The 16573-nt window shown below is 32.0% G+C and overlaps 2 protein-coding genes across 2 annotated transcripts; both read left to right on the forward strand.

The window, feature by feature from the left end:
* The first annotated feature begins 6032 nt into the window (after positions 1-6032).
* On the forward strand, positions 6033-7840 carry LOC18993544 (probable galacturonosyltransferase-like 3). The gene has a single exon (XM_006417078.2). It carries the CDS (start codon positions 6326-6328, stop codon positions 7436-7438), a length of 1113 nt encoding a protein of 370 aa, XP_006417141.1. The 5' UTR covers positions 6033-6325; the 3' UTR covers positions 7439-7840.
* A 5411-nt stretch (positions 7841-13251) lies between these two features.
* On the forward strand, positions 13252-13881 carry LOC112084076. The gene has a single exon (XM_024152674.1). It carries the CDS (start codon positions 13372-13374, stop codon positions 13513-13515), a length of 144 nt encoding a protein of 47 aa, XP_024008442.1. The 5' UTR covers positions 13252-13371; the 3' UTR covers positions 13516-13881.
* The last annotated feature ends 2692 nt before the right edge of the window (positions 13882-16573 follow it).

The raw sequence follows: 16573 nt of genomic DNA on the forward strand, positions 1-16573 counted from the left end.
TCCAAAGTTCAAAACAGGTTGGAAATTTGAACATGTTTGGAATATTATTAAAAACTTTGAAAAGTTTAAAGATGGTGCCGATCCTAAACGCATATTAATCCCACCTCGTGCCGAGTATACATCGTTCGAGTCTGGAAATTCCATTGATTCTCCTACACAAGCATCTCCAGGTTTGTCTTCATTTTCTTTAAACTTAGATGATACCGACGAGCTTACTAGCAGATCTCCCTCTCCACGACCAATGGGGATCAAGAAATCCAAAAATAAAAGAAAACTTGTTGATCAAACAACATCAGTTATCAACACTTTAGAAGAAGGAAATAAACAACTTTTGGAGCAATTAAAGAAGAAAAGTGCACAAAGACAAGATCATCTGGAGATTCAACAGAAAAACTATGCTTTGAAAGAGCTGAAGATGGAAAACAAAATGTTATTTTATGACATGAGTTCCATATCAGATCCAAATATTCGTGCATGTGTTCAAGGCAAACAAACAAAAATTTTACAAAAGCGGAATGCTCAACAACAAAATCAAGAATTTCCTCCTCCATCAACTTCGTTTGGATAATATTTTAATGATATCGGTGGATCAGGAATCGATTTAGCAGAATATTAAATTGTTTGTATTTGTTGTGTTAAACTTTTATGTTTATCTTTGATTTTAGCACTTGTTGTGTATTTTTCAGTTTATTTTAAGTTGTAATATTTTGAAATAAAAATTTGTGTTCAAATATTTATGATTGTCTATTTTATATTTTTTTAAACTATTAAAGTCCTATAATCTTGTCAAAAAATCTTATAAACATGAATCATAAACTAAAAACTTAATTATTAAACCGATAGTTATATATATATATATACATATATAGAGACCATTTTTTAATTATATATATATAAAAGTCAAAGTGATATGTGTCATACAAATATTAAGTGTATATCTGAAAAAAATGCATATAGCCATATATAATGTCGAAAATAATGCTGTGTTGATAAAAAGTATAAAATTATAATGATTTAATATTTTAAGGATTAGATTGTAAATAAAAAAAGTATAGCTGCAAAATAGAGTAGAATAAAGGTTTACTTTAAATATGGAGCAATCTCTATTTTTTCTCCATTTTACAGTAAAAAATGGAGTAGGGTTGAAGTGAAATTTACTCCAAAATAGAGTTTGCAGCAAAAAATAGAGCAGGGTTGGAGATGCTGTTATGGTATGTTTTTGTGGATTGCGGGATTACGTACTCAAAGTCCAGTAAATCGGGCGAGCCGAATCGTGTAACTTTTACGTATTTAGAGAAATGAACATTTTCATTTAAATATAGAGAAATTAACATTTTCATTTAACAAAAAAAATGAACATGTACTGTTGAGATAACATGAAAACCATTTTTTAAAAAAAAGTCAAAAGGATAAAATAAAAATAAGTTGACTATAATAAGAATAAAACAAGTCGTCAATGGCTCGGCGACTCGCAATATTTATTTAATTACTGATAATTGGAATTACAATAAAGTTTACTTTATTTTACCGTCAAATGAAGTTGGTTTTTGTTTGTTTCAACAGAAAAGCCAATAATTAACACAAATGTTGATTTTTATTCACTATATATATTTTATATATGTATATATTTTGCCACATATCCTATATAAGTATATATTAAGGGACCGACAATTTTAAGACATCATATAATACACATTCCGCCGATGACTTTGACGGAGTCCAACATAACAAATCGCTGTTAAAATGACAATTAAGCTTTATAATATAGGTTATTGACTCCCGACCAGTATATCTATAAATGTAAATGTAATAATGTATATATATACATGTTTATTAACTGCGGATTTCCGAATAACCATTTATCGTATTCGTACTTGTTCTTCAATACATCTGGGTTTACGAGTATAGTTCGTAAGTGAAAAGATATTAAACTAATCAATACAAAAAGCAAGTAATTCACTGTAAGTGTAAGTGGTCGTGAGCAAATTAGATTAATAACTCTTTTCATGATTTTTTTTGTTTGTTAAAACTTGTTGTTATTTTTTATTTTTGCCTCGACCTATATAATTTTATATTCCCCGAATAGTCAAACTTAGAAGAGGTCGTTGACGTCAAAAGCGAAGTCATGGTATTTTGTATTTATATGTCCATTAAAATAACGATATATATACGAGAACAAAGCTTTAAGATTATTAAGAAAATAAAAGTAAACCAACAGTCGGTCAATTAATCCAAAACCACGAAGAGTCGATAACTAGATGAAGGTTCGATATTGTAAAACATAGAATATATATAATTTCAGCCACTTGTAAGAGTTTAGGAATCATAATCTGCACGTTATAATTAAAATTACAGTTTTTTGTTTCTCTGAAATTAAGGTATACATTAATATTGATGCATATTACATATAAAAAGTACGTGTAATTAAGGTCACTCATTAGACTTTGATCGATCAAATTAATTGATTATTCAAGAACATCATAGATTTGCAACTCTAATTATAACTGTACGTTTAATATCCAATCAGTTGCTACCAACTATCAGTCGGATTACGACACGGACTTTGGACGTTGATAATCGACCTAGATAATCTAAAGGCTATGTTTTATATGTGATTTTTATTTGTTTGTTACCACAACGTAGCAACAAAACAAGAGATGGGTCACTGGTCTTAAAATAAAGTACCCACTTGCTCTTCTTTATAATTCTCACATAACACCAATCTCTATAAAAGTCTTCTCCTTATAATCCATCAAAGTCTATCTGCCAGCTTCGCATATAATTTTTTTTGACTTTTTTGCTGCTTCCATCAATTATCAGTGATAGTTCATTCGTATCCAAGTGTATATATAATGTTTGTATGCATGTGTAGCCTGTAGGTTACCTAGAAATACGTGTAAATGGAAAATTCTCTTAGGTTTATTTGCTTTTAACGTCTGTAAAGGGAACTTATGGATAAGTTATTCTTAAGAATAAAGAAACAATTTGATGTCTAGAATGTATTATGTAATCAATTTCAGATTTGAATTTAGTAAACTTCAAGTTTTCTCTAAGAGACAAACATATTAAATATTACGATCGATTAATAGATCAAATTAATCATTTCTCTAATAAAAATCGTTAGACATCTTAACCAATATACTTCGCATGTAGTAATTCATTCGTTATTTAAAAACCCCCATGCACATACAAAATTTACATGTTGTTAGAGATTAGATCAGTTAAGGACACGATGCCAAAAAAAAGGAAGAAGAAAATCAGTTAAGACACCAAGTACCAAGTGTAACATATAATAGAGATATTTGAACCAAGGTATTGTAGAAATTTATATGACAAATCGAGGTTTTCGAAATCTTATATATGATTAGAGATTATGACATCATAGGGAGTAGTTAGTGGATTAGAATCAGTTTATCATTTTTTGATGGAATAACTATTAAATAAAACATGAACGACTATAGCGCACCCTAGATTTTGTTCATATACATATAAAGAAAACCCCTAATACACGCAAGAATGAGTTGTACCTACTCGTACGTACCCGGAACTTCTTAATTCTCATTCTCTTAACTCTCCAGGTATGCATATGCCACTTGTACACTCCATTTTTAATTTTAAAATTTCGTCAAAATTTATCCTCATGCTAATAGCCAATTCAAACGAGATAAGAATTCTCGATATAATTGTCTTCCGGATCTGTCCCCGACAGCAGAAAGTCAAAATTTATAGAAAAGACTACGTAAAATTAAATGAGGTATACTACCACTTTTTTTTCTTAAAGTCAATGAAAAAAAGACATAGAAACTCATTCTCATAGTTTCTCTTTTGCGTAATAAATGTTGTTTGTTCCCTCCAGTAACGTAAATTGTCATACATCTTTGTTCTTATTTTATGGGTTTCATCATCTTCCTTTGAAACTTAGTTCCCATTCATTCGGAGAGAGTTGGATCCAAGCGTAATAAAATAATGGGCATATATATAATTGGGCTTCAGAGACAAAACAAGTTTGGGCCTTAGTTTAAGTTTTAGGCCAGATAACACATATAACAGAAAAATGATGTTCATTACAACACAACTCCCTTTTTGTGCAGCTACAAACTTTGTGTTCTAACTTCTAAGTACAAATATTGCTTTTACAATAAAACATTAAATAATATCTTTCTGAACAAAACTATAGCTCATTCAATTTCCAGCCTATGATATAAACAGTCATCCTACTTTGATACTATTTAATATTAATAAAACATAGAATTTGTATTCATATTAATATTATCACCATTCACATTAAAAGCCTTTTCTATTCATATATTTTTATAAAAGTCATTGTCTGTTCTAATTTATTCTCTCTCTCTCTTAATTACTTATATTCCTCTAAATACTCAACATTTTTGAACCCTTTATTAAGTTCGTCTAAGTAAGCAGACTAAGCCAAAGGGCAAAATTATTAAAATTTGAATATGGTGTAAAGCTAATGAGACAGAAAATTGATAGGGGCATTAACTTTTGCCTGTCCCTACTTTTATATGAAAATATTTAAAAGGATATTTTGTGTTCTTGTGTCGGTGGCCCGGCGGGATCTGACTTTGCTACAACAATTGCTTGCGAGCATATGAATTTTAATTATATACAATAGTGGCAGTATGGGTCTCGATGGGTACATAAGTTTTCATAGAACTTCGATTTCACTTATGTAGATAGAAAAAGGAGGACGGACCATTCTACCGATATATTGATTTGCATGTAATTGTTTAGTCTAATGAGTTGCGTTTAATATAAAAACAGCCGTAAAAGCGCACAAGTCATATAACCATTGACAACTCGTGATTTGAAATTTTGAAGATACATGTGAGTTTCGTAAACTTCAGATTCAGAACGTAATTACTATAACAACTATACTCCATCTCCAACCGAGCAGCACTTCCACCTTATAATAGTCTATGTTTAAGTTTCGATTAGAAGCTAGCAATTAAGAAAAAACAAGACTATAGCAATATTTATTGATTGATACACATTGCATGTTAGGGGGAACAAAACAGAACTAATGTTAAAAAAACAAAACAAAACAGAACTGCGCCTTAAATACAGTAGTAATGTAAAGAAACATGGAGTAACATTACAATTTGAAAAATTTTGTAAGTACATATGAAAAAAATTGGGAAGAGTGAAAAAAAAAGAATCCGTGTAGAATAATATTCGTTTTACAAAGCAAAAAAATCAAACATTTGAGTTGCAACTTTCATCTTTATTTTTGCATCATATTCATCCTGGACCAATGTATTCTTGTGTTTTATTCAAAAGAACAAAAACAGTATCTAAAAATGTTTACTATTTCTGAGAAGAAAAAAATATTATGTAACGAGGAATAATTATAAAAATGTTTAGCCGACTCTAAATTCTTAAATATTCAATAGATCTAAATTTTCTGGTTTTGAAAAGACTTCGTTGTATATCCAAAACATGTTATTTGGTACCCTACTCGAAATGCGAATGATCCGTCTATTACTTTGTTTTTTTAAAGAAAATTATTGTCCATTCGTTTTAATAGCCCACTTCATATATAATTTATATATACAAGAATTCTCTCTATCCTTGCTAAAAAAAAAAAAATTATCTCTATCCAACCCGTATGATGTTCTGGTATTACCTACCCAGTACCCAACTCTTTGCCGACATGGACAGCTTATACAAATGGCGTAACAATTTTGCATTATCCAAATTGGATTTGCCATCATTTTATGGCAAATAAGTAGTTGAGACATGCATTTACAAAGAAACAAAGTCTTTCTTTAAGAGAAATCTCAGCAATAATCAAGATTTTGGTTCTTGTTTCTTCCTTTTTTTTCCTTTTTCATCCTCGGGTGATTTTCGTTTTTGTTAGTCACCGACGCTTGTTGTAAACTCGAATAAAGCGTTGATGAAACCTCCATGACTATCATTGGTGCGTGCTTACACGTGCGCATCAGTCACCCTTGTTAACAATTTCTTAACCTTTCTCGTTTATTTGCGCTTACGCTTAATGGCCGTCCGATTATAAGAAATATAGTCAACAGAGTCAAATTATTCAAACACGTGAATAACGATATTCTAGTCTTCGACACATACTATCCGACCCTTCGCGAGTCGCATTACCCAAATTTCGTACGCGTCTCTTCCTCGCCAGGCTGGCTCTCCAGAGAATATCTGCTTCATAATTATTGAAATTATCCCCAAAATTCACTAACCTTATAACAAAAACATAAACATTTTATCACACTTAATTATCATTAACGAAGGTTTTCTTAAAATGTCGAAACTACCCTTAATCCGCCATTAACACAGACACAAAATGCCGCTTGTCTTTCTCTCAACACTATCTTGTCTTCACTCACACACTCACTCACAGACTACACAAAACACACACCTAAAAATGTCGTCACTGCGTTTGCGTTTATGTCTGTTTCTACTATTACCAATCGCGATTAGCACCACCGTCACAGACCTCCCCGCGTTTCGAGAAGCTCCTGCGTTTCGAAACGGCCGAGAATGCATCAAAACGGTATGGTCACCGGAAAATCGCACACACAACCCTTCAATCATCCACATCGCGATGACTCTCGACGCCATTTACCTCCGTGGCTCAGTCGCCGGAGTATTCTCCGTTCTCCAACACGCCTCTTGCCCTGAAAACGTCGTTTTCCACTTCATCGCCACTCACCGACGCAGCGCCGATCTCCGCCGCATAATCTCCTCAATTTTCCCATACCTCACTTTCCAGATTTACCATTTTGACCCTAACCTCGTCCGCAGCAAAATCTCTTCCTCCATTCGCCGTGCCTTAGACCAGCCTTTAAACTACGCGCGAATCTACCTCGCCGATCTCCTCCCAACCGCCGTCCGCCGCGTTATCTACTTCGATTCCGATCTCGTCGTCGTCGACGACGTCGCGAAGCTCTGGGGAATCGATCTAGGCCGTCACGTCGTCGGAGCTCCGGAGTATTGCCACGCCAATTTCACGAACTACTTCACGGCGAGGTTCTGGTCGTCGAGCCAGGGTTACAAATCGGCGTTGAGAGGGAGGAAGGCTTGCTACTTCAACACCGGAGTGATGGTGATCGATCTCGGGAGATGGAGAGAAGGGAGATTCACGGTGAAGCTAGAGACGTGGATGAGGATTCAGAAACGACACCGTATCTACGAGCTGGGATCTTTGCCGCCGTTTCTGCTGGTTTTCGCCGGTGATGTTGAGCCGGTGGAGCATAGGTGGAATCAGCATGGTCTCGGCGGAGATAACCTCGAGGGGCTTTGCCGGAATCTGCATCCAGGTCCGGTGAGTCTTTTGCATTGGAGTGGGAAAGGGAAGCCATGGCTAAGGCTTGACTCGAGAAGGCCGTGTCCGTTGGATTCGCTTTGGGCTCCTTACGATCTGTTTCGTTACTCACCGTTGATCTCTGACAGCTGATTTTATTAGCAATCCGACGGTGGAGGAAGACAACCGCGTTTTGCTCTGACGTGGAATAAAAGCTAAAATACAGCTCGGTTAAAGCTGTGAAGGGCTTTTTACCAATTGATTAATTTTTGACGGCCGTAAAAACATTCACGGGTGAAGCCACGTGGCATGTGATCTAAGAGGTGATGGGGTTTTGATCCGACGGTGTCTAGCCTATCACATGAAAGAAAACTGTCTGCTGTGGAGTCAACGGAAAGAGTTATTAATTAGATTATGCAACTATTTGATGTGTAATGTAAAAACGGTCCAGATCAATTGTAGTGTAAAATGTGTTATGTAACTCATTGAGTCATTGTTACGATAAGCTGTATCTTTTTCTTCGTTTTAATTTGGTTCAAAAATTATTTAATACAAGACCGATTTCAAATGTTATTAATCAGATAGTTATAATCTTAATATGGTGATGACTCTTGGCCAATCTTTTATCAGACATAAGTCATACTGTAGACAGATGCAGCATAGAGGTGTAAGAATTAGTAAGAAAACAGAAAAAAAGAGAAACGATTTTTTTTAAAAAAAATCTGTTCCTTTTCATTTAAGACCTGCGAATAGAATTTCGGCCAAAAACAAAACTGCGAATGGGACAAAAAGAGAGAAAGAGATATGATTTTGTTGAGTGATGATTTTATTTTGCTTACGTATAAACGTAACTATATGTATATATGCTGAATATCACATTATGTTGGTCTTTTCTTGTTAGGGATACACACATATACATATTATCTATGCTCTGATATTATCTATAGAGATAATCATAGATCTGCAAGCAACGTTGATTTTTTTTAACGTGCGCTATTTGTTCATTAATCATATAGTATTTCTAAAAAAAAAGAAAAATAAGAAGTGTTATTGATTATATAATATGAAACCAACTCCGTTAGATTTAAAGTAGAAACATATTAAAAAAAAATAATTAATTTAAAATTATCTAAAAAAATTATATTATGTTATAAGTCCAAACCTAAAAAAAAGAAACATAATGAACTCATTACACATAAGCTTTCTATGAGTAATTTACGATAATAATCATATAATGAATCTTATAATTATATAATGAGTCTAAGATCACCGTGTATCTTACCAGCTTCTCCATGCACGACCTCATTGAGCAGCTCTTCGCTTATGTCCCTGCCCGATTCATTCCAACCATCTTCTTGTACACGGCATTTTACTTTGGAGCCAAGGCCTTCAGGAACAACAGACTAAGATTGGGTTTCAGGGTGGCGAGTCTCTTTTGCAGCTTCGGAGCAACCATTGATGTGCTTCTCTTTGCCGGTGCTGACCTCTAGGAATTTACGGCCGGGTCTTCGACATCTTCATATTCACAATTTGCAAGTGGTGCTGTGATAATTGCATTCAGGTCTAATTAAGTTAAGTTATTTTGTGCTTTCTTTTTAGCTTAATGATGATTTATCAACTTTTCACTACACAAATATATAGATATTCATCACAAATTCTTTGCTATTCGTAATTCAGAAATAAATTTTCTGGCTGGGTAGAAAGGCCCTAATTATTTGAATAAGCCCGGAAGGAAAAGTGGCTTCCATGAGTAGACTATAGTTCATACTTGATAATTGGGCTGATCATTAATTTTTTTTTTCTTGGGCTGATCATTAATCGTACATAAGTTGTTGATTTATGTATGATGAAAAGAAGTAAAGAACCGTCGTATAACATTTTTCAGCTAAATGTATCTGAGCCAATGATAAGCTATTACAACATTGGGTCGGATTTTAATTTCAAAGGTAATGAAAGAAACCTAATAAGTAAGTGCTTTTGTTTTATCTATGAAGGCCCATACTATACACAGGTTTTGTTTTACTATCTTAAAGTTTGTGATTATCTATTTAATATACTTGAAAAATGCCTTCTATCCTTCTGTTTGATATCATATATATTATAAACGAAATAAATTTTTGATTTCCAGCTCTCTCATTGATTCTGGAGGTGGTTAATTATCATCATATCCCTCATTAAGAAGTTTATATTAACTTTTAACTTGGTTCAAATTAAGTTTAGTTATTATTAGTTTATATTAAATTTAGTTAAAATTTAATAATCTTAGTTAAAATATAATCTTATCTTTAAATTAAATCTGTTTTCAAATAAAAAAATCGACTATAATTTTTTTAAATCTACCATTTTTAATTAAAAAAATATTAGTTTCTTAATATATATATTTTTAAAAAAGGTCTATTATTTTCTATTATTTTCTTAATATATTTTTAAAAAACGAAAATTATTTTCTATACACCTCAATCATTGTTTTAATTAAAAAAAATTATTACTTTATTAATCTACTTTTTTTTTAAAAAACGACCATAGTTTTCTATACATCTCAATTATTGTTTGAATTTTAAAAAAACACCCAAAAAGCGAAAATTTAAGAGTATCACAAAAAAACCCTAAACTTTTCCATCCCTAAACTATAACTTTAATCTACTTTAAAAAAAAAAAAACGATCATAGTTTTTTATACATCTCAATTATTGTTTTAATTTAAAAAAAACACCCAAAAAGCGAAAATTTAAGAGTACCACAAAAAAAACCTTAAATTTTTCCATCTCTAAACTATAAATATACGAGTAAATAGTAACGGTTGAATGTCTAACATTGTTTTTATTGTGGAAGATTTTTTTTTAACAAAATTAATAATTTAATGATGTAATTATTTTATGAAACTCTTGTGCCCGCACAAGATGATGAAAAGAAGAATGATAAGATAACAAAAAGAAAAAAATAAGATAAAAACAGTCAGAAAAGACAAAAAAGATATGACAAAGACAAAGAAAATAAAGACTGTAAGAAGAATAAAAATGCAGATTAGACCAAGACATCAAAGAAGAAGAAGGAGGAAGTTAAGGATTTGGAGATGATGAATAAAAACTAAAAAAATATGTAAAAGGAGTTAAAGATGACGAATGTGATGAATAATAAGAATAAACTGAATATGATGAAAATGAGAAAAGAAAAATATGAGGAAGACGATAAACAAAACTAAAAAAATAAGAAGAAAGAGACGAAGCGGAAGAAGTTGAGATTGAAGATAAGATGGAGAAGAAACAAAAGAATAAAAAGTTAGAGAAGACGAAAAACGATAAAAAGAAAAATCGGAAGACGAAGACAATCATATACCAAAAAAAGAAGAAGAATAATTGTTAAAAAAGACAAAAAATGATAAAAAATAAGTCAAAGTCAAAGACGATTAAGTAGAAGAAGAAACATAAACCAAATATGTTTAAGAAGAAGAAGAAAAACGCGTCAAATAACCGATTAGAATGACACACATTTACAAAAAAATAGAGAGAATTCTGTTGAAGAAAAGATAAAAAAAATAGTCAGAAAAAACCTTCTGTAATTATAAATATACGAGTAAATGGTAACGGTCGAATGTCTAACATTGTTTTTATATTTGTAGAAGATTTTCTTTTAACAAAGTTAATAATTTAATGATGTAATTATTTTATGAAACTTTTGTGTCCGCACAAGTTGCGGTCTAATTACCTAGTATCATATAATCATAATTCGTGCGCCAAACCGTAAATCAATTAATTACTCCCTCTGTTCAGAATTATTTGATGTTTTAGAAGGTTTTTTTTGTTCAGAATTATTTGATGTTCTCACTTTTCAATGCAAAATTTAATGAATTTTTATAGTTTTTGACCTTTTATATTCTGCAGATTATCTTATTATTGGCTGAATGATATTTAAATGAATTATAAATAATATTTTTAGTATAGAAAAAATAAAAATTAAATAAATCCTTAAACTGTGTGCAAAAACCTTAAACATCAAATAATTCTGAACAGAGGGAGTAGAAGTTATTATAGTAATCTTCACCTAATGGCTAACGCATTCTTTAATTAATTAATACTAATGATGATACATTCGCACTAAACGAATCTCAACATGCGTGCCACGTCATGGATACTTTACCAGAGTCAAATAATGAAAAAGACAATATTTTGAAGTATAACTCGTTAATGTTGGATAGTTTGTTTTGATAACATGTACCCAAGCTGAAATGTATAACCATTTTCTGTTGACATCACTGAAATGCAATTACATAACCAACGTATTTCTAGAAGCTAACAAATTCCAATAGACCATATATAGTCATACGTACGTGCATACTATTAGAAAAATTAATGATGTTTGATTGATATATACGATAAAACTAACTGTTTTCTCAGTTCAATGCACACGATAATGAAAAATAAGTCCAATTAAGGTTCAAAAAAAAAAAGAGTCCAATTCCAGAATGGGAAATGAAGTTGTTTGTAAATTAAATAAAAATATAAATCCTATATATAATTTAGCAAGTAAAAGAAATTAGAAAGCATGTTTTTCTCAAAAATATCATTACATTACATCACAGCACACCACAGAATTTCATATTGTGCGTGGTCTAATAGATTGGTACACTGACGTGGATCCAACACTTAAAAACATCAAATGATAATAAAAGTATTCTGACAAACCCAACTATTTATATCATCCACAAAATTTGACTGTGGTCACAGCTAATTAATATATTATCTTTCACTTTCACTCACTGATATTTTGGATATTCATGTTATACCATACGAGAGAGATGTGATCAATCCACGGCAATATTATTATGATTTTTTTTTTTTCTGATTTTGAGAGTCTGCATTTCAGAGACTATTATTGATTTCTGATATACGACACCCACACGAAAACAATCAGATGCAAAGATTTTATTTTCAGTACATCAATGATCTTTGCGCGAAAAAATCCGAGTTTGAATTACTCACCTTCTTATATGTCATAAGAATTAAGGATACAATCTTTTACTATTCCAGTCACGCTGAAATGGCTATCTTACGTTTTAGAAGCTTCTGTTATGAAAAAAATACTACCGATAGTTTGGAAAAGTTGAAACGAAATTATTACAAGAATTTTTGAATTTCAATTATTTATCATGTTGAAAATCGCATGGAATTTCTTTAAGTTCAAAAATAACAACACAAGAAATATGGTAGATGCAAAACCAAATGTGTCTTCTCATTTATTTGTTTCTAATTAAAATGCTATTACTAGAAAAAGACAATGTTCGGCCACTTCATATGATATCATGTATCTGCAGAAATAGCCTTGATTTTTTCGTTTTCCTTTTCCCCAAAAAATGGCCTTAATATATTCAAAGATAGATAAGTATAGGACGTCACTGAAAAACTGTATTTTATTACGACAGATATATTCCTGTGTCATGCACTGATGAAGTATATGTAGCTTCTTTTAAACAAATTAGCGACAAATTTTCCGTATATATAAATAATATATATAACCTCAAGTTTGTTGCGAGCGTGTGTAGATTAAACCTCGTTGAATCGCTTTAAACTCGGTTGGTATGAAAATTACCACGTTAAAATCTAGAAGCAAAGAAAAAACAAATTATCTAGAAGCAATATATACAGCATAACAGCACATATATATATATATATATATATATGTGGAAGGAGAGACGAACCATTTTCGTCTGTTTGAAAAATCTGCTAATAATTAACCAAAAATAAAATAAATTGCAGCCACGTGGCATGCATGTGTGCCTTGATACATACCAACAACGGGGACAAATAGGGCATATATGTTTTGGGGGTTTTGTGAAATTGTGACCATATAAACCATTCAGATTCAACGATATTAAATTGCAATAACACAAAAACACACAAGTGGGTACTGATAGAGAATTGTGTGGGGTCTCATTCCTATCTTTCTATTCTTCTATAAAAAGACTCCTTTCTTTTGTAACCTCAACATTTACATTAATTCTCTCATACATATCTCAAAAACCCTAAGAAAAGAAACTCCTTATTTGTTTTCCGTTTTTGCCAGTCTTTTGGATCGATCTCTATATCAAAGATGAAGATGGGATCAAGTCAAAGCATGGGAGGTTCAAAGAGAAGGGTGTCGAGCAGAGGACTTGGAGCTGTACTTAAAGAACAAAGAGCTAAGCTTTACATCATTCGTAGATGTGTTGTCATGCTTCTTTGTTGGAACGATTGATTTCTCTGCAGATTCATTCTCAATCATGATAATCAAGATCGTCGTTATGTATAAAAGCGGTTTGTGGGTTGGAGAGAGACGCGTCTTGATATTTGGAGCTTAACCGGGTCGGTTCGCATCCGAGTTTGATGCCAGATTGTGGAGGAATCTGTTTCGATTAGACCTCTCTACTGACTAGCAGATTCTTGTTCTTGGGAACAAATGTGGAAATTTCGATTACTTAGTGGAGAGCAAGGGCAATACTGTAAATATTGACGGCATAATAGAAAGAGTTGACAAAATTTTGTAATGGCTTTTGGCTTTGTTCTATGACATTCGAAAAAGAAACGATTTTACGGTTAATGTAAAAAGGTGGTCGTTCCCGTATCTCTATAGTTTATCTCATCCTTATAGATTAATTAAGGTTACGAAATTTCAATTTCATTATATGCTTCCCTAAGAATATCATGCAGTTTAATCATATGTTTTTCCGGGATGAATTATGACAATTAATAATAATAATTAAGGGTATCAGGCACTATTAAACAAGTATTATCTCATAAACAAGTTGTCTAGAACCAAATCCCTGATTTTAGTCAAACCAACAACTCTCTTTCTATGATGCATGATTCAAAGGCGGCAATGACATTTTTTTTTATTATAAAGAAAAATCACAATTAAAGTTGCTTTAGTTAATTGTTGATCATTGCTGCCCGACGCATGGGGATGGGTTAAACTAATCTAATTGATTACGACACAACATAAGCTACACTTTTAGTTTAGTTATTGGGGGAACTATCACAATTTTTAACATGATCTATGATTTGTATCAAACTTTCATGATTTGTGTTAAATTATTACAGTACTCCATAAGTTATAACTTATAAGTATAATTAAATTACTCAAACTGTCTTTGTAATGAGAGAAATGTAGTTATTTAATTTGGACGACTATATATATACACCAAGGGACACAATATTTCAATAGTTTGTTTGGGCCCCTCCCTCTTAATTATCTGACGTTATCATTAGGTGCTAAAATAATTATGATGGAAGACCTGTCACGTCTAATTGTATGCTATTAGAAAAATAAAATTTGATCTACTACGTAATCAGCGGGTTTAAGGACACAATGGTTTGCGTAAGAAAAAGGGACATACTGGTTTAGAATAATAATAATAGTAGTTAGTAGAAAATAAAATAAAACTTCATTTGTAATATGGAATAATTCCCATTTTTCACTACATATGGAAAACCCCGCAGACTAATCTGATCAACACTATAAGAGTTGAGCCGCAGCCAATTTAATTAGGATCTTGAAACAAAAATAAATTATGTTAAAGACTCGGACTATATGCGAGCAACACTATCAAATCTCAATATTGGATCGGATTAAACCGGTTTCAGACATTTCTAAAAGTATGGTTTTAAGACCGAGTCATAAACTTTCATGAGCTGAACCGAATTAGGCTCATCCTGACATCAATTTGCATATTAAGAGGAAGAGACTGAGTGATAATATTCGAATTTTTTTATAATCAAAATTCATGAAGCTTATAGTCCTTTACAAATGTACTACTAAAGGATCCAATAATTAAAAGAAAGGAGTACGTTGAATGGTCAAAATGTAGACATGGGGAAGGCAGGCCACGTGCGGCGGTCCTACCATCGTCGCCGTCGTGACCATCACCACCGGTTTCTTCTCTCTTGTCTCTTTCACTTCTTCTTCTCGGGCTACTTAGAAATAAAGTCGTAATTATTGAGCCACTCACCCTTTCGACCTTATTGTTTTCATTTTGTACTTCTTTGTCTTTCTGGACACTTATTTCCTTTTGAACCTACTTCTCATTTTATTTCGTAATACCTTATTAAGCTAAACATTCCCTGCTTAATTGGCTTCATTCAATCGTTCTCGATTGGCTTAGGGTGAGAAAACAAAAATTAACACACGTGAAAATACGATAAATTACAAATATTATTTCATTTGTTCCTTGATTAAATATATTATTGATATGAGATAGGACAAGACAGATAAAAACAAAAAAGATCATGTTGCGAGTAATATCCAAAAACGGTTAAAATAATATAGTATGTTTTTAGTTTTATTTCTAGTTATGGTGTTTGTTATACTTATTTATGGTGTGTTATTATTATTTATTAGCATGTGATAGCTGATACTTCATTTTAATAGTTCTATCTCAAAATACAAATTTGGAAAATTTCGCATCTTTCCGATCTAGTCACATTCACAAACAAAATTTGAAACATTTTCCCAATAAAAGGAAAACACAATTCCACCTGAAACGAAATCAAGACGAGGCAGAACGTTTATCCTCCTCTTTCTCTAATCAAGGACATCGATAATTACTTGATGTAATGTGTTTTCAACTAAAATCAATTAGTATCATATATTAGTACTTAATCTTATTCTTCGACAGAGATTTTGAATACTACAAGCCCCGATCCAGATTGTTGGGTTGAAAACAAATTCGGTGTACCAAAAAAATGAACAAGGATGGCCTACGCTACGATGTCTCAAAACAACAATTCAATAGATTTGATTTATAATGTGTTTGTCTTTGGACTCTTCGTAACGTTTGAGAAGTTTCTGTGACTTTTTAGTTGTTGACATTATCTCTTTGCAAGGAAACTATTCAGGACACTGTTCGTCCGGCCAACCAACTTATTAATTTCGTTGTTATTTAGTTGTTTCTTTTGTTTTTGTCCACAATTTCTAGAACATTTTGAGCTTCTTTCAAGGCGCCCTTCGGCCCTTCCCATATTGTGTTCTTCTTTCTCATAACACAGCATATGGTTATCTTATCTCAACCCTCAAATTATATATATTTTATACAATATATGTGGTCGTCTTGTCCATTAGACAAGGAGAGAGCTAGAAAGTACTTGGACAAGTCTAAGTTTAATATATTGGCATGTTGCTCGTACTTTACTCCTTAGAATTGTATTTGTTTTTTTTTTTTGTGTGTGTTGTTTGTGCCTCATAACTAACAAGTCGAAGACAATTCATCCTCTCCAGTACTAAATAATATTAAACGTAAAAGAAAGTAATATAACAAAAT

The sequence above is a fragment of the Eutrema salsugineum genome, unplaced genomic scaffold (assembly GCF_000478725.1).
Source record: "Eutrema salsugineum unplaced genomic scaffold, Eutsalg1_0 scaffold_5, whole genome shotgun sequence".
Classification (NCBI taxonomy): domain Eukaryota; kingdom Viridiplantae; phylum Streptophyta; class Magnoliopsida; order Brassicales; family Brassicaceae; genus Eutrema; species Eutrema salsugineum.

Bases quoted from the DNA above. Each gene is read 5' to 3' on its own strand.
- LOC112084076 (XM_024152674.1), top strand. From the start codon at position 13,372: ATGAAGATGGGATCAAGTCAAAGCATGGGAGGTTCAAAGAGAAGGGTG.
- LOC18993544 (XM_006417078.2), top strand. From the start codon at position 6,326: ATGCCGCTTGTCTTTCTCTCAACACTATCTTGTCTTCACTCACACACT.